The sequence below is a fragment of the Fusarium solani genome (genome assembly GCF_023522795.1).
Source record: "Fusarium solani strain SB1 chromosome Unknown bctg00000008, whole genome shotgun sequence".
Taxonomy (NCBI): Eukaryota; Fungi; Ascomycota; class Sordariomycetes; order Hypocreales; family Nectriaceae; genus Fusarium; species Fusarium solani.
The window spans coordinates 969,531-993,877 of NW_027072148.1; the positions used below are offsets into that span (position 1 = coordinate 969,531).

General features: G+C 53.2%; 9 protein-coding genes across 9 annotated transcripts; 4 read left to right on the forward strand and 5 right to left on the reverse strand.

Moving 5' to 3' along the window:
• Positions 1-56: 56 nt before the first annotated feature.
• Positions 57-2,897, reverse strand: MRS44_012357 (uncharacterized protein; the record flags this gene model as incomplete). Its single annotated transcript, XM_065618775.1, has 3 exons — positions 57-1,245; positions 1,785-2,497; positions 2,550-2,897. 3 exons carry the CDS (start codon positions 2,895-2,897, stop codon positions 57-59), a joined length of 2,250 nt encoding a protein of 749 aa, XP_065474847.1.
• A 542-nt stretch (positions 2,898-3,439) lies between these two features.
• On the reverse strand, positions 3,440-5,787 carry MRS44_012358 (uncharacterized protein; the record flags this gene model as incomplete). Its single annotated transcript, XM_065618776.1, has 2 exons — positions 3,440-3,622; positions 3,673-5,787. 2 exons carry the CDS (start codon positions 5,785-5,787, stop codon positions 3,440-3,442), a joined length of 2,298 nt encoding a protein of 765 aa, XP_065474848.1.
• A 2,189-nt stretch (positions 5,788-7,976) lies between these two features.
• MRS44_012359 (uncharacterized protein) lies at positions 7,977-12,111 on the forward strand (the record flags this gene model as incomplete). Its single annotated transcript, XM_046269516.2, has 4 exons — positions 7,977-8,214; positions 8,271-8,808; positions 8,864-10,320; positions 10,370-12,111. The coding sequence occupies 4 exons, from the start codon at positions 7,977-7,979 to the stop codon at positions 12,109-12,111; spliced, it is 3,975 nt and encodes a 1,324-aa protein (XP_046133191.2).
• Positions 12,112-13,082: 971 nt separating this feature from the next.
• Positions 13,083-14,636, forward strand: MRS44_012360 (uncharacterized protein; the record flags this gene model as incomplete). Its single annotated transcript, XM_046269518.2, has 1 exon — positions 13,083-14,636. One exon carries the CDS (start codon positions 13,083-13,085, stop codon positions 14,634-14,636), a length of 1,554 nt encoding a protein of 517 aa, XP_046133190.2.
• A 225-nt stretch (positions 14,637-14,861) lies between these two features.
• On the reverse strand, positions 14,862-15,983 carry MRS44_012361 (uncharacterized protein; the record flags this gene model as incomplete). Its single annotated transcript, XM_046269517.2, has 1 exon — positions 14,862-15,983. The coding sequence occupies one exon, from the start codon at positions 15,981-15,983 to the stop codon at positions 14,862-14,864; it is 1,122 nt and encodes a 373-aa protein (XP_046133189.1).
• Positions 15,984-16,373: 390 nt separating this feature from the next.
• On the forward strand, positions 16,374-16,737 carry MRS44_012362 (uncharacterized protein; the record flags this gene model as incomplete). The annotated part of the gene is made up of 2 exons (XM_046281144.2): positions 16,374-16,500; positions 16,550-16,737. 2 exons carry the CDS (start codon positions 16,374-16,376, stop codon positions 16,735-16,737), a joined length of 315 nt encoding a protein of 104 aa, XP_046133188.1.
• A 1,145-nt stretch (positions 16,738-17,882) lies between these two features.
• Positions 17,883-18,223, reverse strand: MRS44_012363 (uncharacterized protein; the record flags this gene model as incomplete). The annotated part of the gene is made up of 2 exons (XM_046281143.1): positions 17,883-18,028; positions 18,088-18,223. 2 exons carry the CDS (start codon positions 18,221-18,223, stop codon positions 17,883-17,885), a joined length of 282 nt encoding a protein of 93 aa, XP_046133187.1.
• Positions 18,224-19,851: 1,628 nt separating this feature from the next.
• Positions 19,852-21,629, reverse strand: MRS44_012364 (uncharacterized protein; the record flags this gene model as incomplete). Its single annotated transcript, XM_046270904.2, has 2 exons — positions 19,852-21,303; positions 21,357-21,629. The coding sequence occupies 2 exons, from the start codon at positions 21,627-21,629 to the stop codon at positions 19,852-19,854; spliced, it is 1,725 nt and encodes a 574-aa protein (XP_046133186.2).
• Positions 21,630-22,544: 915 nt separating this feature from the next.
• MRS44_012365 (uncharacterized protein) lies at positions 22,545-24,298 on the forward strand (the record flags this gene model as incomplete). The annotated part of the gene is made up of 4 exons (XM_065618777.1): positions 22,545-22,791; positions 22,840-22,946; positions 23,024-24,189; positions 24,241-24,298. The coding sequence occupies 4 exons, from the start codon at positions 22,545-22,547 to the stop codon at positions 24,296-24,298; spliced, it is 1,578 nt and encodes a 525-aa protein (XP_065474849.1).
• Between the last annotated feature and the right edge of the window lie 49 nt (positions 24,299-24,347).

The window sequence follows — 24,347 nt, forward strand, 5'->3', positions numbered from 1 at the left end:
ATGAGTGCTCCCGATCATACAAGAAATTATACAACGCTTTTATATCTTTGTGCTCCCTACATCTTGAGAACTAGCCAATCTTGTGCTATTGTGGGATTCTGGCGTTGTAGTTGGCCGGCAATACCGCCAATGCGTCCCTGTGTCTGCTGGCCGCCTAACCAGATCTTAGCTCCAGCGTAGTGCTCAATGAAGCCGTCAGGACCGGACACGATGAAGAGGTTCTTGCCAAGAGGTGTTCCCTCGGGTGGCGTACACGCACATCCAGGGGCATCGGGTAGGGCGAACTCAGAAGCGTGAACGTGCATCATCTGGTCGTGGAGGCGGCAGCCTGAGCTAGGTAAAACTGCAGTGCTGGGTGAGGCGAGGATGGCGTTCTTGATGTCCTTATCTTGGAACTTGGTACCCTCCTCGTCAACCACGACTTGAATGCTTAGGCGATCACCGTAGGTCGCCTTAAGATCCTGTAACCGCCTGGTCACAGGGCTGGGGTTCTCAACCTGGAGGCCAAGAGTAGTCGGTTTCTTTTCCTGCCAGAACTTCCATGATGACTGCTTTGGAGCCGCGCTGTTCTGTATCTCTTCTCTCTTCCTCACAGCCCAGAGCAAGTCCACACTGGCATCTTGGTTCGCTTCGAGGACCGCCTTTGCAGCTTGCATGCCCGGGACAACCCCAGTGCCGCCGGCGAGAAACACCAGGCGCTTATGCTCGCCTAGACGTTCAGCAAGCTCAAAGCCTATGTGAGGTCCGCGGAGGAAAACGTCCTGTCCAACCTGTCGGCGGGCAAGGTAGTTAGACATTTCACCGTCACCGACGGCACGGATGTAAAAGCGAAGAGCGCCATCAGCTGGGTCCTCGCTCGCCAGAGGCGGCAGAGGCGTGTAATGCCTTGAGATCTGAACCTCGGGCTGCTTGAACTCGACAGACCAGAGGGGATGACTCCATCGCGAGCTTGTATCCGAGGGAGTGAGGTATGGCGGTGAAGGGTTGGGTTTACGCGGGACTATAGTGATGACGAACGAGGTTGGTGAGATGGCCTCGCGGTGCGTGATGGCGTATGGCACGAACGAGATGTCGTTGAGTGTGTCTGGTTTAGAGTGCGGCGTGGCAAGGTAGTATCCGACACCGCCGATTATGAGGCTGATGAATATGAGAGGAGTTAGGACCCGTGCTTGTTTCGGGGCGGAAAAGTCTGGTCTTTGAGGGTGTCGTGAGGTTGAGAGAGTTCGAGATGGAGAGTTGAAGGCTCTGGGCCGAGGGGTTAAGATCCTGCTCCAATGGGGTCCAGGTGTGTTTATAAAGTTCCTCCCTTGACCCCTGGTCCGTAATACACCTGTATATATCCTCATAGGGGCTGCCATGATGTCGTATTGATGCTACTCGGCGATGAGAGTGAGGTGTCAAGTTTGATGAAGAAGTTTTCACTGGTTCGAATAAAGCCTTTATATCCAGTAAAAGGCAGAAAATTAGAAGAGAAAATGAGTGACGATAAAGGAAATAAAGATTGGTTGCTTCTTGTCGTTGCTCAGTTGAGTTTCCTTAAGATACCCCGTTGTTGAGATTCAACCGAGGAACACTGAGGGAGGGTCATCAGTGTACGGTCACGTGAGGCCTCTGAATAGCCTCAACAAGCCGACTCACCATTGTCAATTCAAGTCAATGTACACATTGTTGTAAAGAATTCCCTTACTTGAGAGTAGGATATAATTTCTAGTATACACATTTTCCTCTCAGCTCTTTAAGCTTTATATACACTTTTGGGTATCCATCTATCCATCCACGCTTACATCCTCAGCATCCTCCGCTGAGCATCAATCCCACCTCTAAACATATCCGCGACAACATTCCCCTTCAATATAGTCTCCTTCACAATACCCTCCACATTTTTTGGCTCAACTCTTCCGTACCAGATCCCATGCCCCGCCAGCGGATGCGGCATGTCTCCCATCTTCATGTGCGGCGGGAGGTAGATGATGACGTTTCCCGCAAACTTGTGTCCGCCGATGTGACTTATACGTCCGACTCTTGCTGTTGTTCCTTCGGGACCGGCTTCGCCTTGTATCCTTTGCACCTCCTCAAGGCCTATAGGTACTTGCACAGCGCCTTCTAGCACATCCAATCCCTCACTCCTCAGCTTCTCTTTAAACTCCGTCTCCAATACAGGCGCCATAATTCCACATCTGGCATCCCGCCCTCCATGTCCACATATCAACACCAGCACATCCCGCACGTCTTGTACTCCCGGTAGCAGTCCCTGGTATGCCTCCTTGCGTGTGAGCCGGTCGCGATGGATGGGTGAGAGGCCTTCGTGTGCAGAGTGTAGCTTCTTGGGTAGTAGAAAGCCCTTGGCGAGGGCCTGGACGCTGTCGAAGGATATCCGCGGGAGGAAGGGCACGTATTTGAAGCTCGGGAGAAGGTACGCGGATGTCGTCTGGACTTCGACACGGGGCGGTATGGAACTTGGGAAGGAAGAGTTGAGGACGGAGACGTTGTGGAATGGCTAAATAGTACCAATTAGCACGAGCTTGGGTGGTTCAGATAGGGAGACTTACATCACTATATGTCCCGCCCCGTCCAAACAACTCCTTCAGATCCGCCGCCAAGTTATCACCGCTATTATCCTCCTCTATCCTCGACGGCCAATCCGACTTGTCGGTGCAAACGAGCACCTGCTCCGCATACCCAGGAATAGCAGCCTTGAGGGGTCCCTCACGGTCAAGCGGCAGACCTTCCGGCATGGCGGGGGTGTCGGCGCACCCACACGTCGGCTCCGGGCATGTAGGTACGGTGTTGAACGGCGGCGGAGGTGGATGTCTATGCCGGGCCTTGTGCGCAAAGGCCCTCCGAGGCGCCGGGGAGAGGCCGGCGAAGCCTAGACGTATCGACGGTCGGGGCGGCATGATCAATGTGTGAAGAGTGTAGAAGCGACCGTGGGCATCGCGGGCATCAAGACCCAATTAAGGCGGAGGGCGGAACGGGGATAGTGTGGTAGCCCCGAGTATCACGGCCCGGGCTTTTGCGACGGTGCTTATCAAGTACAATTTCATCATCAATTGAGAGAGCTTGTGGAACCGGGGCCTCGGTCTCCGAGTACCGATCCCCCACTTTCCGGCATCAAGAGCCGGCCCCCACCGATGATGCCGAATCAGCGAGGGAGAATTGCTAAACAGATTGACAAGAGAAACGATTAATTATGTGAGAAGGAATGACATGGATCATGGATGCTAACAAGTCCTTGGTTAACATTCATCTAAATTACGAAACCACGCTGTCTTCCAACTCCCTTCAACCCATACCAGATGCTACAATCTATCAAGTAAACCAGAATGCTATGTGCAGACAATCTCGAGTACAACACCAATGAGCCTTGCGACTCTCTTGCTCTCTCCAGACAGATACTCCAGGCAAGCCCACTACTACCAACACCAAATGAGTGTACAGCTTAGAATCCAAATCCCATACCCTTCTTGTCGCAGTATCCCGGAGGCTTGGGGTCGGCGTTGGCCCAGCTCAGCACAGTGAGACTCGTGGCATAGGCCATGGCGACGAAACCAAACACACACAGGATCATATCAGACCACTTCCAGAACTTGTTGCGAGCGACGGCCTTGTAGTGAAGCATGGGCTAGTTGTTGTTAGCGTCAGAATCACTATACGAATCGATGGATAACTTACCGGATAAATGTAGACCAAGGGGATACAGGCAAAGTTGCCCACGAGAGCTACAAACTTGTCGAGATGATCCGCTCCACCCCAAGCAATGGCTGCGCACAGCATCACCACAAAGAATCGGAAAATATTCTTCTGCCACTTGATCCAAGGGTTGTACTTGCCGCTGCGAGTGAACAGCTCCGTCTCGGCGATACGGATGGCCGGGAAGATCTGCAGGGGCGTCGAGAGCAAGATGGCGACCGAGTAAAGGAACTGGACACCGTTGACCAACTTGTTGTCCTGAGGGAGGTTGAGAAGCACCACAGTTTCCGTGTGAGATCCGTACGCGGCATACGAGATGGCGCCCATTCCAATAAAGAGCACCGTGATGATGATCATAACGATAAGTAAGACCTTGGGAAACTTCTCCGGGTGCCTCATCGACTCTTGCACGGGAATAATAAGCCCGATACCCTCGAAAGTGAAAATGGCTGTTCCAATAAACAGAGTCCAGTCCTTCTCGTTGAACATGATAATGTCGGCAAGACCATTCTCGTTGAGCGTCAGGATATCGTAGTATAGAAGATACGCCAGTCCAACAAGGATGAAGGCATCAGCAATAAGAGCCGTGAATCCAAGCTTTCCAATGTCTCTCAGGAGAGAGAAAGGCAGGAAGATGACCATCTGCATCAGAATGAGCCATGGGACGCTAATTGACGTCTTGCAGTTGGACACGGCCCGGATAAACGCTTGCAGGTTTTCTGCAGTGAAAACGGTGTAGGCAGCCACAAAGCCAATCTGGCTGATGACGATGGATGCCAGAATAAGCGTTCGCATGTGCTTTCCGTAGAGGGCGCCGCCCAGATCACCAAAAGAACCACCGATTCTCAGCTGGGTCCGGACGAGGAGCACGAAGCAGTAATAGCTGAGCGCAGCAACGAAAAAGAGGACCAGGTTGCTGAAGAGCATGCCTCCGTTGAGAAACGCGCGAGGGAGGAACAGTACACCAGTACCCACGAACGACTTGAGGAGAAGAAGCGCCGCGTTCATGGGACTGTTGTTGCCGCTGCCGCCACGAACCTTTCGTCTGCGCCTACGTCTCGAGGGAGTCAATAGGGCGCTGTCTTCCATAGGTTCCCGCTCGTCTGCCGAGTCGTATTCGTCCGTATCCTCTCCCGATGAGAAGTATTCGTTGGGGCCCAGGTCTTCGTCATCCTCCTCTAGCTCTTCACCAGCGAAGTGGCCGTATATCGACAAGAACTCCAGGAAACTCGAGGTGAACAGCCTCTGCTGTCCGGCTGCGGGCGAATCGTAGCCATCCTCAGGGTGGCTTCCCTGACCGTTCGGACTTCGGGCAACGCGTCGAAGGTGGTTTCTTCGGAAGCCACCAGGCACCTTGATCGAGTTGATGTCGAGGACCTCTGCCTCGGGCTCGGGTCTACCCAGGTCAAAACTCTTGCTGCGCTGATTCTTGGCCTTCGCTTCAGCTTGCTCAGTCCACTTGTAGATACCGCGTGTGACGTCGCCGCCCTGCAATCGCAAGCTAGAGAATTCGTCGTCATGCAAACCTGCTCCGCCAATCTCGGGCTGTTTTCCTTTGGCGTTTCCTTTGATCGATGACTCTTCTGATACCGAGTTCTCATCCGTCGGCTGGACAAGATGACGCTTGACAATCTCGGGATCTTCGTATGGCGCACTAGTGCCTAACGCAGGCCGCGATCTTGAATCGAAGGAGCCATAGTTGGTCGGAGTCCCTGAACCTCGACCGCCGAGGGCAGGAGACTGCGTTCGGATCGGAGGTGTTCCCAAACGCGCTGGGGTTCCGTGTCGCGGCGGAGACTGGCCTAGAGAGTTGGAGAGAGCTGCAGCGAGAGCAGACACACCAGGTCCTTGAACACTTGTACCAGTTCCCATCAGAGGAGTCAGCTCATCAAGGGCATCTGAGCGTTCGCCCGCGTCGGGACGAGGCGAGGCTCCTCTTGGGGGCGGTGTGCCGAGTTGTTGTGATGGGATGGGAGATGCAAGTCGCGCCGTCAAGTCGGCTCGCGGAACCGAAGTGGAATACGATCGAGGCTGGCCGCCAGCTGGCGAAGCTGATCTGGCCGGTTGATCCAGGATATTTCTCGACGGTGAAGCCATGTTTGCTGTGATTCAGACCAGAAGAGGTCTTATCGCATAACCTGACGGTCGGTCAAAGTCTAGAGCTATGGCGACGAGGAATGACGCAGAGCCAGGTCCTTATCTCCAGGCAGAGCGAGAGCAGCAGTCGGTACTCCGTACAGTAAAAGCAATGACGACAAAGAATGATGACCAAAAGTGTCGCGAGGACAAATGTAAGACGGAGGGGACCGCAGGCTCAGATGACAGAGTCAATTGGAGCTTGGTTGGAGAGGAAGAGAGTGTGAGATAAAGGCAGGTTCGCTTCAGCTGGTGATGGGATGGGTGGGAAGCTGCCCTGCCCTGGTGGACGGGATGAAGCCCTCGGGCGGCGCAGGCGCAGTTTTGGGTCTGGTGACTAAGGCAGATGCCGGCTTAGCTAGGGCCTTTTAGTGGATGGGTTAGGTGCTGAGACCCCCAACTCGACGCGGGAAGCGAATCAGTCCAGGGGAGTGAGATCCAACGCCTTGAACGGGTCCCCACTGCACACCGTGACCGACCTCGGGAGCTTAGCAGATTCAGCAGGCGGCAAGAGGAGGGGATATCTCACGAGTCAGCGAGATGGGAGTGAGAGGGACGAGTCATCTTATGTTGCAGCAGTGCTACTTGAGAGGGGAGCAAGTGGATGGTTGGTTCGTGTTCTGACTAGATGTACGGAGAGCGCCCGAGACGAGAGTGGTGAGAGCAGCGAACCGTGTTTGTGGAAGCTCCGGAGATCCTTGAAAAGAATCACGTCGATTCTAGAGGGCAAATGATTGACTCGAAACTATTGTCGGCCCTTTGTAGGCCAGTCCAGTCAAGGTTTGTCAAACCCTGAAGCAACTGGGATAGCTGGTATCCGTCCACTAGATTCAAGTTGGCCCATGTGAGCTTCTACTGGTGCCTATAACACACGCACAGAATAGAGCGATATAGGAAACTAAACCCAATATCAAGTAAACCCTAGGTTGAAGGCCTCACCTTCCCTCTGCATTCATAGCCTGAATTACATGCATGGTTACCTGCTGCCGCCGGCTTGAGGACTGTGCAGACCCTGTCCAATTGTGCCCCATCGAAATGCGTCACATCTGCCTGTCTGGCGGCTGCAGTCAGTCTGGCTCGTGGGGGTGTCACGATCATTCCCACAGTTGGGGTCAGATGAATCGACTCGGGTCACCTTGACATGTGAAGCCATTCCCAGGCCGCGAGTCCTCTGTTAAAGATCTCGATCCCCTCTCCCTTCCGTTGGTGACTGGTTCGTCTTGGACGGAGGGACAAGTGTGATCTTCCTCAACCCCTCCTCCGCCTTCTCCGCTCCTCGGTTCAGTTATCGACGTTTTTTCCTACCAGGGATGAAACTTGAAAGATCATCTCCACCCGTAACCCAGCCGTGGCCTACGTCATTCAGCAGGATCCCGTATGCAGCGCGTATCGCGATACTGCACTCGCACAACAAGATAAAGCGCCGTTTTCTGCACATGACGCGCTTCCCCACTGATCAGAGAAGATGTTTTCGTCTCCATTCGAGTAGATATCAAGATATTGACAAAACATCCATGATTCTTCATGATCTGAGCAGCACAAGCTGACGTTGGGCAGCAGATGTTGGGCAACACAAGACGGGATCCATGGCAGGCGCTGGAATGGACGGGACTTTAGCGGGGAATGGACCCCGTGGACCCCTAAAGCGAAAAAGTGTCAACCTCTCGCACACACAGGGTTTCCCGCCATCCCATCCACATCCGCCGCCCAAGAAAAGCCCCCGGCCGAGTTGTCCTACAAACGTGCTCGGAATGCGTCCCCTGGGGTTGCTAGGGCGTCGCTGATTGGTCTTGATCGTCTCGAGATCGTCTTGGATTCGTAAACGATGGGCCGGAGCTGCGGCTGCGCCAAAGGCGGCGACTCGGCTGTTATCCACCTTGACCACCACACCAACCACACCAGCATGCGAGACGGGGAGGCTTCAGCTTAGCTAGGAGCACTAACGACCGATTGCCTGATCTGCCCGACGGTTTGGCTGGAATATATCATACCTTGACTACCATTTCTCTCTCCTCTTTTTTCCCTTAGTGTCACTTGTGTCTTCTCCCCTCTTTGTGTGTCTAGATGCTTCACCCGCTTACTCTCGCGGGCTGCTTCTGTCGCTACTGACCGCTCGTCTGGTTGGCTTCTCCTCACTCTGAGCCCACATCATGACGACGCCTCACCAGCCAGACGGCAAGGGGACCGATAATGGAGGAGGACATGGAAGAGGCAGTATAGGCACGCTTCAGGAGCGGCGGGCGTCTGTCATGATGGAGCCCAGACACAACCACAAGCTGGGCACCGTGTCCGGAGTCTACATCCCCGTCTTTCTCAACATCATAAGCATTCTAATGTTCTTGCGGTTTGGCACCATCATTGGAAGCATCGGGTTCATGGGCATTCTCGGTAAGTCCAATCATCAGGTCATGAACGCATCAGTTATATACTCACCTCACTCAAAGGGCTTCTCGTCACAGCATATTGCATCGATCTTTTGACGACCCTCTCTTTGTCGGCAATTGCTTCGAATGGCGAAGTCAAAGGCGGAGGTGCCTACTATCTCATTTCGCGATCTCTCGGTCCCGAGTTTGGCGGCTCCATTGGCATTCTCTTTTATCTCGCCCAGGTCCTTAACGCGAGTATGAACGTTGTTGGTCTCATTGACTGCATCCGCCTCAACATGGGCTCAGCTTTTCCTCAGGGGTATTGGACTGGCTATGGCCTCCAGACTGCGGCTCTTGTTCTCTGTACTGGTCTCTGCTTCCTTGGATCAGCCACGTTTTCTCGAGCCTCGAACGCGTTGCTGGCAATCCTGAGTCTTGCCATTATCAGCATCCCAGTTTCTGCCATCTTCAAGACTCCTTTCCACGATAAGGAGCTCGGCATTCACTTTACCGGCCTTAGCCTTGATACGTTGACCGATAACTTTCTTCCTCATTTTGGCAGTCCCGCATTCAAAGGTCTCGAGACGTTCCGTGACCTCTTCGGCATTCTTTTCCCGTACGGCTTCAGACTCTCGAATATTCCAACTTGAAACTTACTAACATGTCTTCAGTGCTACTTCTGGAATTTTTGCGGGAGCATCAATGTCTGGGGATCTAAAAGACCCAAGCAGATCGATCCCTCATGGAACATTGTGGGCCATGTTGACAACTTTCATCGTCTACTTTATCGTGATCCTTTCTCTGGCCGCGAGCACAACACACGCCTCATTTCTGGCAAATCCGAATGCCATCTCGCTCACCAACTTGTCTCAGCCCGTTATTCTCGCTGGCGAATGTGCTGTCACCTTCTTCTCCGCTCTCATGGGTCTCATTGGAGCCTCAAAGCTATTCCAGGCATTTGCCAGAGACAAGCTTCTGCCCGGCCTCTCATTCTTTAGCAAGGGGACGAAACACGGTGATGAGCCCATCTATGCTCTGCTGTTGACATATGCCATTGCTCAGGTGGCTCTTCTGGCCGATCTCAACCAGATCGCCACCTTCATCTCCATGGGCTATCAGATGACCTTTTTCGTCATGAACCTCGCTTGCTTCCTCCTCAAGATTGGCTCTGCTCCCAACTTCCGACCGAGTTTCAAATTCTTTAACTGGCAAACCGCGTTCACAGCAGGCATTCTGTCGGCCTTTGCCATGTTCTTCATTGATGAGACTTACGCCGCCATCGCAGTATCGGTTCTCGTCTTGCTATTCTTGCTCATCCACTACCTCAGTCCTCCAAAACACTGGGGTGATGTGTCCCAGAACCTCATCTATCACCAGGTGAGAAAGTACTTGTTGCGTCTCAGACCGGAACATATCAAGTTCTGGCGACCGCACATCATCCTTCTCATCAACGACCCAAGGCGTCAGACCAGACTAATCCAGTTCTGCAACTCGCTGAAGAAGGGCTCGTTATACATCCTCGGGCATGTAATTGTGACGGACGACTTTAACTCGGGGGTTCACGAAGCAAGATTGCAGCAACACGCTTGGACGAACTACATATCTGAGTTTTCCAGGATCAAAGCCTTCGTGCAACTGACAATGTCTCCTACTATCACCTGGGGAATCCGAAACTTGATCCTGTCGGCAGGACTCGGCGGAATGCGCCCCAACATTGCCGTCCTGGGTTTCTACAACATGGATGAGCTACGAAAGTCGAGTAGTAAAGTCCGCGTTCCAGATATTCCCGCTTCTCCGTCGACTCAGATGCGCCGGCCCCCAAAGGCTGAAGGGAAAGCACCCCAGCGTCGGAGAGGAGACACATCAGCGAGGCTATTGGAGGGCTTCCTCCCCACTGATGTGATCCGGACCGAGGATTTGATGTCCCCAACGCAATACCTGACGATCATTGAGGATCTAGCGCTTCGATATCGACTTAATATTGCGGTGGGATATGGCTTTGACAAGCTAGAGACTCCGAGGAAAGATGGAACCAACGTTAAAAAGTATATCGATCTTTGGCCTATCCAGATGTCGGCTGAAGTTACAGCCGAGGGGAAGAGTCTGCTAACAACCAACTTTGATACTTGTGAGTATACGATCTGCCAAGGTGAACTCAGCAAGCTTACAAATAGTAGACACCCTCATTCTACAACTCGGACATATCCTCCACAGCGTCCAGGCTTGGAAACAATCTTACACACTGCGAGTCATGGTGTTTGTTGAGTACGAGAGTGAAGTCCATGAGGAGTACAGCCGAGTGCTAGCTCTCCTCGAAAAGCTGCGGATTGATGCTGAAGTCAAGGTTTTTTGCTTGGCTTCGGGTGAACTAAACACTTACGAGCTCATAATCCACGGAATAAGCCACGACATTGATTGGGAGATTGTGGTCAATGATACGCTTCGAGACGAAGAATGGTGGGACGATCTCCAGATGTTCCGAGGACGCGCAGACAACATGACCTCGACTCAAGAGTTTGATCATCTGGCACACATTTTCGACTCAACCTCTGGACGACCTGGTGTGTATAACCCGCACGAGGAGATGTATGAGCGGCGCCGCGCGAGTACGGTGGAGGTTCCCGAACTTCCCAGGCGACCGGCCATCGGCATGCTTTCAAAGATGGGCGTAAATATGGGTATTCACACACATCACCTCCCTGATGACGCCTTGGATGAGTCGAGTAGCGACGACGAGGACATTGATGACCAATCTACGACGGATCTGGATGAGGAGATGGGCTACAATTACGGCTTCTCAAGTGCCGTCGACGATGACAGCGTCGGTCCAAGTGACCCAGCACAACGGCCATTGCTGTCGCACGCAGACCGTCACGAAGCTGATGGCAGGGTACACGGAGACTTCTGGGAACGATTTGGTCGGCGTCGGAGGTCCAACACGACCGGTGATACAACCGCTACATCGTATGGCACAATGTCTTCCTCTGCTACCGTCAAAGGCGTTGGATTGGGTCAGTCGACACAACTCTCAGTTTCCCAACCTGCAGAAGCAACTGGATCACGATCGGATCATTTATCACGCCAAGATAGCAGGAGAGTTCAGCTCGAGCCGTTTCCAACTCTTGGGTCGAGAGAGACAACGGAAGTTTCGGCACAAGTCTCTCGCGTGCGCCCGCCGAGCCCTTCAAGGGGAGACACTGTGCGGCCATATCGCAGTGGCGCATCGACACCAGGGAGACCAAATCTGTCCAGGCAATCATCAGCCGTGAGGTTCTCCAGCCGGCCGGTTCCTGAGACAAAGATAGCATCCGAGGCAGAAGGGACAACCATCAGCTTTGCGCCACCGTCTAGCTCTGAATCGGAAACACCAAGAGCCGGGCCGCCACGGCCGAGCTACTCGCGGCAATCATCGCTGGGGAAGTTCTCCAGTCGCCCTATGCCTGATACTCGGTTGACAACTGGTGAAGAGGAGGGGAGGACGATATCCTTTGCGGAGCAGCCCGTCTATCACCCACCTTCAACAACTCAATCTAGATACAATTCGCGGCGCAGCTCTCAAGGATCAAGGGATGGAAGAGGCGAAGGTTCTCGGGTTCCTGAGATGCTCGAGAGGTATAGACTGGGGTCACAGGTGGAGGAGGAGGAGGAGCCAAGCCCGGCTTACATGGCGCAGGGGGTGGAGCTGTCATTCAACGAGTTGCCAAGTAGGGCCCAGCACCTCATTCTCAACGAGCTGATGCGTCAGCACTCCAAGGAAACGGCCGTACTGCTGAGCACTCTTCCGATTCCCTCGGAGGGAACCAGCTTAGACGAGGTGGCAACGGTGCAATACCTGTCAGATGTGGAGGTGCTATGCAACGAGTTGCCACCGACTCTGATGGTCCTGAGCAACAACATGACGGTAACTGTTAGCCTCTAAACAAAGGCCAAGAACAAAGCCGGGGCATTCCCACGGATGACAGACTGGAATGGTCAGCTCGGCGCACGGGTCCAGGCTAGGCAAGGCACTTGGCAAAGTATGCGTGGGAAGACACGGTCGCTTGGCGACAGCCGAGTCATGGCCAACAAAGGATTTTAGCCAGGAACAGCATGCTCAAGGACCGGCTCCGAGGCTTCGGGTATCACCTAGATCCATGGGTATGGTCCAGAGAGACTGTAGAGACTCGATATAGTTTTTGCGAATTCTCGTCCACGGCGTCTAGCATTTCAGGGGCACGATGCATCGGAATGGTCTCTGATGGTCTGGCTATCACCAACGAGACGACAGTGGCTTCTGTGGTATGCGTGGTGAACGCGTGGCTCACGGTGGGCTCAGGAACAGGAAGCCATTTTTTGTCTCCAACTTTTATTAGAGGCAGAGACTTGTCTTGTGCTCGGGCTTCTCTGCGACCTGGTTGTCACGAGACTGAACTATTACTGTACTGTTCAGTAAAGGCACCTGCAGCGTCATGCCGTGTTACCCAAACCGCAGCGTTGGGAGCAAACTCTTTCTTTGTTCCCCTCCCCTCCTCCTACACAGTTACTGCAACAACCCGCACATGACGAACCGACGGGTAGTATCCATTTCTGATCGGAGGCTCCGATTCCGCCCTGGGGCAAAGGGTGGCTTCGTACTAGACTGACAAGGTTTGCCCAGTCCTTCAACCACGAGAACTCTATCCAGCTGTGTTCAGAGCCGCCCCGCCACTGTTGGGCCGTTCTATCAGACATTGCATTCCAGTCCACAAACTTGACAGTTTCTGGGGCCAAGCGAGGGGAATGCCCACCTCGTTTATTTTATTTTACTTATAACTTGGCAAGTTTTTTTATGAAACATTATCCCGCCTTCTTTGTCTCGGAGCTCAACAACTCTTCCTCTCCTCAACTTTCCCCCAGACATCATCCTCTGCGATGCCTTCACGCAGCAGCAGCAGCAGCAACCCCAGCGAGGACATCAAGTTTAGCTGGAAGGATCAGCTCTCACCGAGGCTCATGGGGCTCCGGGGCTTCAGGCGGGCCTCGGAGTCGACGGCCAAGATGAGAGAATCGGAGAACAGGCAGTTCACCATGATGCACTTCCCCGACCGCCCCACCAGGAGGATCACTGAGGCTGAGATCCCCAGCGAGGAGGAGTGCAAACAGTACCTCATCCGGATGAGGAAGGCTTCCTTTGCTGAGCAGCTCCAGCGCCGGAAGGAGGAGGAGCAGCAGCAGCAATCGCCTCCTCCTCCAGAACCGCCGTTGCGGTCTACTTTTGGGCCTTTTAAGGCTCCGTTTCTACCGCTTACACCCGCCCAGGAGGAGGAGAATTCGTTCGAGACCGGTTCCCCGGATGACAACACAACAACTGGAGACTTCCTTCGGGTCCCAGATGATGACTCTCGCATCAGCAACATTACCGAGGATGGTTTCAACCTAGCCAGGGAGAACTCGCCTCAGCCCGTCATCATCAGCGAGGCAAAGACGGTCAGACTCGAGCGTGTCGATAACCTCTCTCCGGGAGGAAGCCCCGATGCGTCGCCGACCTCATCCCCACGGGTCACCGAGGCACCTCGGGAATGGTCTAAGAGGAAGCAATCGGTCCAAATGGTTGCCATCCAGCGAACACCTGACTTTCAGAAGAGGAAGCAATCCGTCCAGACTGTTCTTATTCGCCGACCTTCGCGGGCTGTTCATGATGCCCTCAACTCTCATCCCGTGCACCCTCACCTGCCTCCCATCAACGTTCACATCCGACAAGACAGCAGCTCAGACCTTCTTTGTAGGGTGTGTCATGTCGGCCTTGCTGAGAACTCGGGCACCTGCTCAACTTGCGGTGAGGAGTACTCGGCCCCTACCAGTCCATCGCAGTCTCACCATGACCTCCCCGGCGCCAACTTCTCCCGACCTCAGTATAAGCAGCCTCAGCCTATCAAGAAGTACCACCGCCCTCCTCCGCTCATCCCCCAGTCCCTCGACACTATCGCGAGCCTCCACCGCCCTTCAGCCTCTCTCACGTCCAACCCAGAGGCCAACCAGCTTTCACCACCTCCCTCACCTCGATCTCCCAGCAGCGCCACGCACCCGACCCAAAAGGTGTTGACGATGGCCGATGCACCTCCAACACCCCTCTCAGCGCTCCCTACACCTGAGGTGATGAAGCGATTCCAGCAGGAGATTGAGAGCAAGGCCAGGGCTGAGGGCGGTTCCATGTTTGGCGATCCCTGGAACGTCAGGCCGATAGCCGAGGAGAGCAAATCATTCGAGGACGCTTGGGACAGGAAGACAAGTGGCACCGAGAGCGACATCTATGAGGACGACTGGGCCGACTACTACTTTGACGAGGGCAACTTTGGCGCCGGACGACGCAAGCAGACCAAGGTGACGACACCAGAGGTGCAAGGTTTCATGCAGCGAGAATTGAGCTTGGACGAGTATGATGGGGCCTTTGCCAGCCCTGTGAATCCGGGACCGGGTTGGATATAGACTGTTCGTGTAGACTAGGAGGGTTTTGAGACGAGTTTGTGTATCTTGTGTATTCAACAGGTAGCGTTTGGCGTCCTGTTTTCCATCTTATCTAGCAAGCGTTCTTTTATTCAAAATCAGAGAGTCTATGCTCTATCCCATTCATCCCAACTTTTTTTCATGTCTTCGTGATATCCTCTACTTCATCCCATCTAGTCTACACCCCCAACATCTATCTTCTATACTCTATAGTATTCTCTTAACAGTCAACCCACTGGCATCGCCTCCCTCAAGCTGAATAAAATTGCCCGTCTCCAGCTTCTTCTTCCACTTGCCGCTCTCATATCGAGCCAGGATCATAGTCATGCGCAGGGTGACGTCGCTGCTTGAGTCGTGCTCCTGAAGCGCCTCGGCGACGGGTGTGAAAGTCCAGCGGCCAAACGCCCAGTTGAGGATGTACCTCCCCGAGGCGCTATCCTCGGGCTTGGGGATGTCCGGGTCTGAGTTTGTGGGGGTCGAAGAGAGTGACACAAGGGCCTTGATGCGGTATGCCTCGTCCTTGGGCGCGGATGAGAGGAAGGCGATTAGCTTGTCAGTGGAGATGCGTGCTGAGGGGTCTTCGGCCTTGAGCTCGATGGAGAGAACTTCGACTTCGTTCTGGTGGGTATGGGAGTGTCCGTTGGTCTTGTCGCCGTTGGAGTGGTTGTGACTATGGCCGTTGGTCTGGCTGACCTCTGCTTCGGTCAACTCCTGCGCAAGACCTCCGTCGACACCGAAGACTAGGTCCATGGCCACGCATCCCTTGTCGCTCTTGACCTTTGCCACGTCCACCTCAAGGTCGCCGACTCGGTCAAGGCATTCATCGTATCGCAGTTCGCCAGCATTCTCCCACTTGTTGAAGACGATCAGATCCGTGTATCGCGCCTGGATGCGGGCCGTGTAGCTGGTATCCTCATATCCCTGCCAGTTCTCGACATCGATAACGCTGATGACACCATCGAGCACATACTTGCCCGAGTCGCGAGCGAGTCTGTTAACCTCGAGAGCAAGCGTAGCCGGAAACGCAGAACCGCTCGTCTCAATAACGATACGGTCCGGACGAACGCTCTCCTCGAGCTCCTTGAGCGCGGGGCCCAGTTGTCCGACGAGGTTGCAGCAGATGCACCCGTTGAGGAGCTCCTGGACACCCGAGATGGCCGAGTTGGCGGCGAGCTGCGAGTCGACGGCGAGGTCGCCAAACTCGTTCTTGAGTAGGGCGAGCTTGTAGTCTGGGTTCTGGGCGCGGAGCTGGGGGATGAGGTTGAGGATGAGGGTTGTCTTGCCGGAGCCGAGGAAGCCCGTGATGATGGTGATTGGGATCGGCGCCATATTGGAAATGCCTCTATGTCTAGTTCAACAAAAAAAGAGTGTAGGTTGAACCCTGAGAAAATACCCCTCGGAGCGGTATCAAAAGTTGGTGATGGTCAGCCCATGAGCGCTCCCCGATAAGATAGCATTTTTCTTATCGGGACTTATCGGGGAGGAGGGACATGACCCCGCGGTCTCTGCGACTTGACGTCACCCTCCATGATTTGCAGCTTGCGGAATTGGGTTTCGCGATCCAAGGATTGATCCATTGCGTATGCCGAGATGAGATCAAGGATTTTGATGTGATACAGGGATAAGAAGATAACTGCCGACTTTTCCTCTCATTTTCAGATCTTGAATCTTTAAACTTCTCCCTTCAACAGGAAATAGAAACTCTTCACACAAGAAAACATGGCATCTCAAGAATCCGGTCCGGCCAACGACGCTCAGCAAGAGACCTTCAAGGAGCAGCTCGACAAGGCTGCGGAGGATACTCGCGCTGCAGAGAACCAAAAGCCGAACCCCATAGTTGAGAAGAGTATGTTCAACTGAATCTTACACTGAACCGTTACCTGACTCATTTGCAGTCACTGAATACGTCCCTGCCGCCGCCAAAATCCTGCCCGGGAAGCAGAGCCCATCAAGGGACGAAGTCAAGCCAGAGGGTCCTCCAGAGCGACCTGATCATGATGACAAGATCGAAGAGTTTGTGAGGGATCAGCACCGAAGCCAGGGCACAGACGGCATCCTTGGTTCCTCCCCCAACGACGAGTGATGGATGAAGAGTCTGTAGTATCGAGACACGATTGTACTTTTAGGGTTATGGGCGAAAACGATGCGACGGCCGTACTGCACAAATACATGAATCAATCATATGTAGCTCATGATGTGCCTTGGTGATGTTGGCTGCTGCCACGCCGTGAAGGGTCCATTGCGCTTTGGCTTGGTCACCAGGACAATCACTTCAATCATCCAACACTGACCTTTGCCATCATGAAGTCAAAGCGACAATCATGACAAGGTAGCATTGGCGAGAGAATGAACCCGGGTCACGGCACACGGCATGCGGCATGCGGCTCAACAACGTCGCACGTCGCAAATTCTGCTTGGACACGCTTCGAGATCGACAGAAATTTCGCGACCGCAGGCTTCAACCGCGCCAAAGATGGCTCCAACAGTCAAGGACCAGTTTACCAAGCGCACCGAAGCGCGCTTGCATCAAAGAATAATTCTACGAATTGGAATGTCCCCCCTTCTTGGCATTAACCGTCCACGGACTCAACTGCCGGAAGCAGAGAGGTAACGGCAAATTTCCTATATCCAAGGGTTTTACTCTTCTGAGCGTTTCCCGCTAGGGGAAAGGCAACGCGACACCGTGGGTGTTTGGACCGCGGAGGGTCCCGGGTGAAGGTCGTGGCAGCTCAGTTGGCTTTTTGATAAAGAAGAAAGAAAGAAAAGAAGACTGAAAAGTTTGGCTGGTGGTTGAGTTAATAAAGGCAGCCACATGTGCGCTAGGCCGTTTTGGGTACTGCTTAGTCATGTAGCTCTCCGCCGCCGTCGGTTCAGTTGGTGGATACTGCAGTCGGGCCATCGCGGGGTGCCACAATTCGGACAAGTTCAGTACCCTACACTCAACCTCAACTCCAACTTTCATGACATGAAATCACAATGAACCTATATTCTATCGCATGAAATGCTAACTTTGGAGATATATAAACGTAGTAGCACATAATATCTACTCAACATGGTCTTCTTTGGGTTCCAATGAGACCCCTTCCTCTAACAATGAGCAACCTTTGGATGACCACTTATGCCATGTTGGTTACAACAAAAGGCAAAAACATGGCGACGAAGAAAAGTGCCGGCCGCCTTCCCACCATGGTCCTGACAAGCATATGAAAGTCAAAAAAGTTCCTCTCATTATGCGCGACGACCAAAGTCATATGGCGTAGCCCAAGGCATTGTGTACCATGCAAAGATGGGCGGTTGCTGAACCCAAGGGAAAGCGTGTCGAGGATGCAGAGGCGCCCTGTCGAAAAGTCGATGCTCCTCAAGGAACTCGGAATCTGTCCGGAGTCGACAATAAGCCACACGAAGAAACGGCAGCATGGAGTAATAAACTAACCCGAACGAGCTTCTCTGTGCGAGCTGTTGATTCTTCGTCTTCGCTTCGCCCAGATGTGCCAGAACACCAAGACAAAGGTGGGAAAGTTGACGAGAACACCGATAAGAGCGATGACAGCCTCAGCAGACAGGGCCATTATCCGATTACTGATTCCGAATTGGTGTTAATAGTATTAGAAAACCCTCCTGCTTGAGGAAGGGAGAGTGGTCTAGGTAACATGAGGAACACACTCGGTCGGAGGCTGGGCTTTTAATCATAGCCAAAGTCACCCAATGACTTGACATACGGACCTGATGCATACCATCCCAAGGCGGTATTCCTACTCGCTCTGTCTTGGGCTTACTACCCCGGGTGCCGGGCGTGGTATCCTTCAGGTCAAGAGAAACGTCACCAGTCCTAACAGACAAATGTGAGCTTTGACAGGCGACGGGCGGCTGTTGCTGGGATGAGGGTGGCTGCTGACATAGAGCAAGGGTTCAGTCAAACCGCCAAGGACCTCCTACGCTGGGCTGCTAGCTTCTCGATTTAGGAACCCCATTTCGAGAACCCAGGTCCACGTCTGGATGGACCGCACTGATTCGTCGGAGGCTGTCCTTGTGGTACAAGCCTTGGGCGATCCTGACTGCAGGGTCAGAAGCACGCGCCTTTCCCCAGTGTTAGGTCGTTAACAGCTTGCGCCTCCTAGAGGAGGCCGAGGGGATAAGGCATATTGTTTTCTTTGCCGAGGGCTCCGGGATTCCTTGATCCCCTTGGCGGTAGTGGCTTGCTGAGCTTTCAGAAAAATCATTGTAAAACATTTTGAGGCCACCTCCGTTTCACTCAACATGCATGGTACTTACTTACGTTTGTATGAGAAATATGTATGCCTTTAAGTACTATTTCCCACTCATGGCTCCATCCCAAGATTGAAAATATATAGGAGTACACCGGTCAAGAAGAAACAATATAGTAAACGGGCAAAGAACAAGCTCTAACCACTCTCAAACGATGCCGCTTTACGATACTGGAATGACGAAATGAATATTCTAATAAAATGCAATGCTTGGACCTTTTTTTTCACAAGTTCTTTTCTTCTTTTTGTCATGCGTCGGGGGCTACCCACCGATGAGGATAAGCTGACCTTTGCACTGGTGTATCGTTTTTTCCTTGACCCGTATGATGAGGCATTTGGGATTTCTTACCTGTTCGGTGGCAATCGAGTTTGGTGATGGTGTTGCTGACGAGACCGGGGATGGTTTGAGGAACTAGATATCGACTTTTGTATAGGTGTGATATGACCGCTAGCTGAGCTAAAAGGTTGTCCTCCTTTGGAAACATCTCATCAAGCAGCAGGGCATGCCGTTATAGTATAATTTAAGGTCGCTACAGAACTTGTTAGCCTATTTTTGTGTTGAAGCCTCCATATAAGCTTTCGTTGTGTTATTGCTATTGCGTTGCTCTAAGGCCCTTCCTATGCTTTTAACGAGCCTTTTTGGCCAAATGTATTGGTGCTGCTGAGTTGGGGGACAGGGACTGAACCGGTTTCTTATAAACAGTTGGCAGTGCGAATAATTTTAGGGCATGGTATTGCGATTAATTAAAATGACCTGTAGAGGGCGTCTAGGACGTGCCACCACTTAATGTTTCCATCTACGAGCTTCACATCAGTCAAACAGCAACAGTATATCAAGCCACGAAGGTACTCTCACCGACTGAATTATCAGGCACGTCTAAGGGATAATTTATTACAGAGACATCCAGTCCAAGACCCCCAGAAACCCCACCTCATGGCTTCCTCAACCCTTTGCCCAGCAACTCTGCACCGACCTCCGCGATGAGCTTCTCATCCGGAAACTTGGATTTCTTGGCCAGAATGTTATCCTCAGCCCCTACTGCCTGTAGAAGGTCAGGCAGTTCTCCATCAAGAGCCGTACCGTAGACGAGATGCCCCAAAGCCAGCAACATGCCATGCAGCGCATCTGCTGACTGTTCTTCTAGTGTAATGGCCTCCGCAACGGACGCAGCCAGCTCTAGCTCGTCATCTCCCGAGAGAGTTGGTTTGGAGTTCTTTCTGGCCCGTCGATTTGCCAGGGACAAGTTGAAGAGAAGGGATGAGGCTGCAACTCTCACGTTGTTATGGCCTTCGTCGAGGAAGCTGGACGAAACTAGTAGAATGATGGCTGAGCGTAGATTGCCGTCTTTCATGATTTCCTCAGGGAACAGAGGCGTTGAGAAGAAGTTGCAAGCCATCTGCACTGTGACAAGGCGCAACGCGTAAGGGCATTCTGTCTGCTTGTTGACAAGGTCCAGAACAGCCCTGACGGTTTCGTGGCCCTTTTCCTCTGCAAAAAAGCCGCTGACTCTGGGGTCAGAGAGGGAACACCTGAATAAGTCCACAATTGTGAAGAGAATGTTGATCGGTAGTGACGAGACTGAGTCCTTTACAAGACCCGACAGGTGGCTCATCTCAGGCACAACGGCACTCGAAGGTCCATCCTTGGCGCGATCTTCAAGATACTGTTTGAGGGCCTTAACTTCGGGCTTGCTCGCAACCTCATTGCCCATCTTGACCAGGAGCTTATCCAATGGGGGAACCTTGGCGTATAGGACTGGCTTTGCATCGGGATTTGCAAAGGTTGGAAGCCGGAGCTTCTCGTGTGGGTGAAGTGGAAAGGCCATCTGGACCAGGAGATTGACATTTCCGCGAAGAGCAGCTTGGTCGGCTCCAGACCATCGGTTCTCCTGCTCTCCACGTAGAAATGTGATAATGGTTGGCGTGGCACTGATGGAGTACTGGCTAGCAATCTGATGTGCTTGGGGCTTGGATATATCGATCTTGATCAGCGTGGCTTTGTCCCCAACCTCCTGTGCAAGCTCATCGTAAGTCGGATATAGAAGCTTGCAAGGAGGGCATGTGGCTGAAGTGAAGAAGACAACCGCGCATGAGCTTCTTGCAGCTTCCATTAGACGGTTAAACTCGGTAAGATTGGTGACATTCTTGACGCTGTGCTTTGGAGCCGCGGGTGTCTGGGCGCTTTGCTGAAGGCCGAGGATGGAGCCGTTTTGCCTCCCAGCATTGACTCCCTGAGTGAGCTGGGGAAGCAGCATGCGACCCATGGGTGAGTCGAGGACAGCCTGAGGCATCTTGACGATATGTTCAGGAATGCCTTTTCCAATGAGGAAATTTGAGAATGAGTCGCTAAAGTTGTTGCAGTTGTGATGGAAGAGGTCATAGGCCTGATCAGGTTAGCTGGCTGGACAATACTGACGGATGGTGATTTGGATAGTACCTCTAGCGTAAAGATAGGTCGAAGGGAGTCTAGAAATTCTTCTATCACGTCCATGGGCAAGTTTGTAGTGCCCAGGTGCATCTTCTCCATGGGCTGGCCGAGGTGTGATGAGCCGGGGGCAATGGCAATGATGCCGCCATCGTAGACGTATTCCCGACCATTGAGCTCGATTGATGTGTGATAGATGGCGTCAAGCTGGAATCCGAGAAGTCCTGCCGACATCTGACGGGCCAAGCCCCGGGAGAGGTCGTATACGAGCAAGTGGACGTCCATGTCGTCGATTCAGGTGGGACGAGTCTTTGGGACCCAATGCCAAGTTGGTAGGGCTGGCAGGCGCGGCAAGCGCTAATGAGGCGGGAAGAGGATCGCGGTAAATATCTCAGGGGGTTTCAACTGGAAAGACGATGACTTGCACAGTTGTTAAGTTGCGAATGTGTTATGTTGAAGTGTTAACAAAGAGGTTAACCTGGCTTGAGGAGCAGGCAACACCGGCCTACGTCTTGACGACGACTGGAACATTCTGAGATGCTGACTGATGCTCCTTCTCAGATGTCAAGCCAACCAAACGATACCTATCAACAGAACACACGGCGTCAAAAATTGGACTATCTAGAATGATTTTATCACAACAACCTCTTCTCGCTCGTCTGCATCAGCTCTTGTTGGAAATCTCTCAACTCCAGAAGGCGGCCTCTCCAAGTTCATGATGTCGGTGGGGCTTCTAAAATTAGAGGCGCCCTGCCAGCTCAGGGGCTGTTATCACTGAAAAAACTCCCTGCAAACCCCCTGGCAGACATCAACCCGCAGGAGGAGTGGGGCCGCCTTCCGGTGTGGATTGGCCACAATCTCACCTCCACGTCCAATCCAAATCGATTCCGCGGCTACGACTGGTTACAATCAAACCCGTACCTAAGTCTGCTACGAATGCAGTCCGGCCCCTTTCTTAACAGATTGTCAACAGGCAAAAAACTTAGATAATAACGCGACTCCTTTTCTGACGTGTGTTTCCTCTTTGCCACGCTCCTCCATTCCTTTCTTTTGATCGATCGCTTCTCCCTCGTTTAGAAGCGCGTTCCCCCCGAGGTTGACTCTTTTCGACCTTTCCCCCTCCCATGCGCGACGGCGTCCCTCACTGATACAGACCCCCCCGTCGCCGCCTCGTCACCCTTCCACTCTCGACCCGCGCTCATGAGAACAGCCACATCGCTGCCCTCCAAGCTCGTCGCCTACGACCCTCACGAGAAACCAGGCCGATACAATTTCAAGCCCAAGAGACAGGGATATTTCGCAAGGATGAAGGAATCTTGGATGACCCAGTCGCAGAGGACTCGGTGGATTAAGACCGCCGCCATTGTCCTCGCGATTGTTACACTCTTCTACTTTGTCTCGCCCAAGGGCGTTGAAGTGTACAACGGCGGAGGTGCTGCTAGTGGAGGTATGGACTATTGTCTTGCGAAGACTGCAATTTACTAATGCTCTCCAGCATCTCAAGCCGCTAAGGGCGGTGATGGCCAAACTCCCTCCGACTCGACTTACGGAACCGATCGATGCACCAAGTCCTTCTCCAAGGAGAAGCCCATTGTGCAGTATGTTCTCATGATTGACGCTGGCAGCACTGGATCACGAATCCACGTCTACAAGTTCAACAACTGCGGTCCTACCCCGAGCTCGAGAAGGAGGAGTTCAAGATGACCGAGAAGGAGGTCGGTGGCCTCAGCAAGTATAAGGACGACCCCGTGGCCGCCGCCAAGAGCCTGGATCCCCTCATGAAGGTCGCCATGGACAACGTTCCCGATGCTCTCAAGGGCTGCTCTCCCGTTGCCGTCAAGGCCACCGCTGGTCTCCGAATGATCGGCAAGGAGCCCGCTGATGCCATCCTGGCCGAAGTCCGACGACACCTCGAGGTTGATTACCCCTTCCCCGTTGTCGACCAGGAGAAGGAGGGCGTTGCCATCATGGACGGCTCCCTCGAGGGTGTCTACGCCTGGATCACCACCAACTACCTCCTCGGCAAGATTGGCGGCCCTGACCTGAGCGAGACCGCTGCTGTTTTCGATCTCGGCGGTGGTTCCACCCAGATTGTCTTCGAGCCTACCTTCAAGGGCGCTGCTGGTGGTGGCATGCCCGAGAAGCTTGCTGCTGGCGACCACAAGTACGATCTCAGCTTCGGTGGCCGCAACTTTGAGCTTTACCAGCACTCTCACCTTGGATATGGCTTGATGGCTGCCCGTGAGGCCATCCACGCCGCTCTCATCAATGACATTAGCGAGTCCAAGGGCGCTGACAAGGCTTGGTTGAAGGAGCCTATTGTCCACCCCTGCATCGCTCCCGGCATGTCTAAGGACGTCAACGTCACCATTGGCGCCAGCAAGGAGGTCAACCTCGTCAAGTTCACCGGTCCCTCGCAGCCTGCTCCCGCTCAGTGCCGCAACCTGGCCGAGAAGATTCTCAACAAGGACGCCGCTTGCACCCTCGCTCCCTGCTCCTTCAACGGTATCCACCAACCCCTGCTTTCCAAGACCTTCACCAAGGAGGATGTCTACATCTTCTCCTACTTCTACGACCGCACCAAGCCCCTTGGCATGCCCGACTCCTTCACTCTCCGTGAGATGCACGACCTTACCCAGACGGTGTGCATGGGTAAGACTGCTTGGGACGTTTTCACCACTGTCCCTGGTGCGATGGAGGAGCTTCTCGACCGACCTGACCACTGCCTGGATCTCAACTTTATGGTGGCTCTTCTGCACACTGGCTACGACATGCCCATTGACCGAGAGGTCAAGATTGCCAAGAAGATCAAGGGCAATGAGCTTGGCTGGTGTCTCGGTGCTAGGTAAGTTTTTCGCATTCCACCTTTCACTTTCTTATACTAACATTAATTCAGCTTGCCTCTGTTGGAGGCTGGCTCTGGCTGGTCATGCAAGGTCCGCGAGATCTCTTAGAGGGAAAGTCAAGGAAGTATGGCGTTGATGACGGTTGCGGTATATGCAA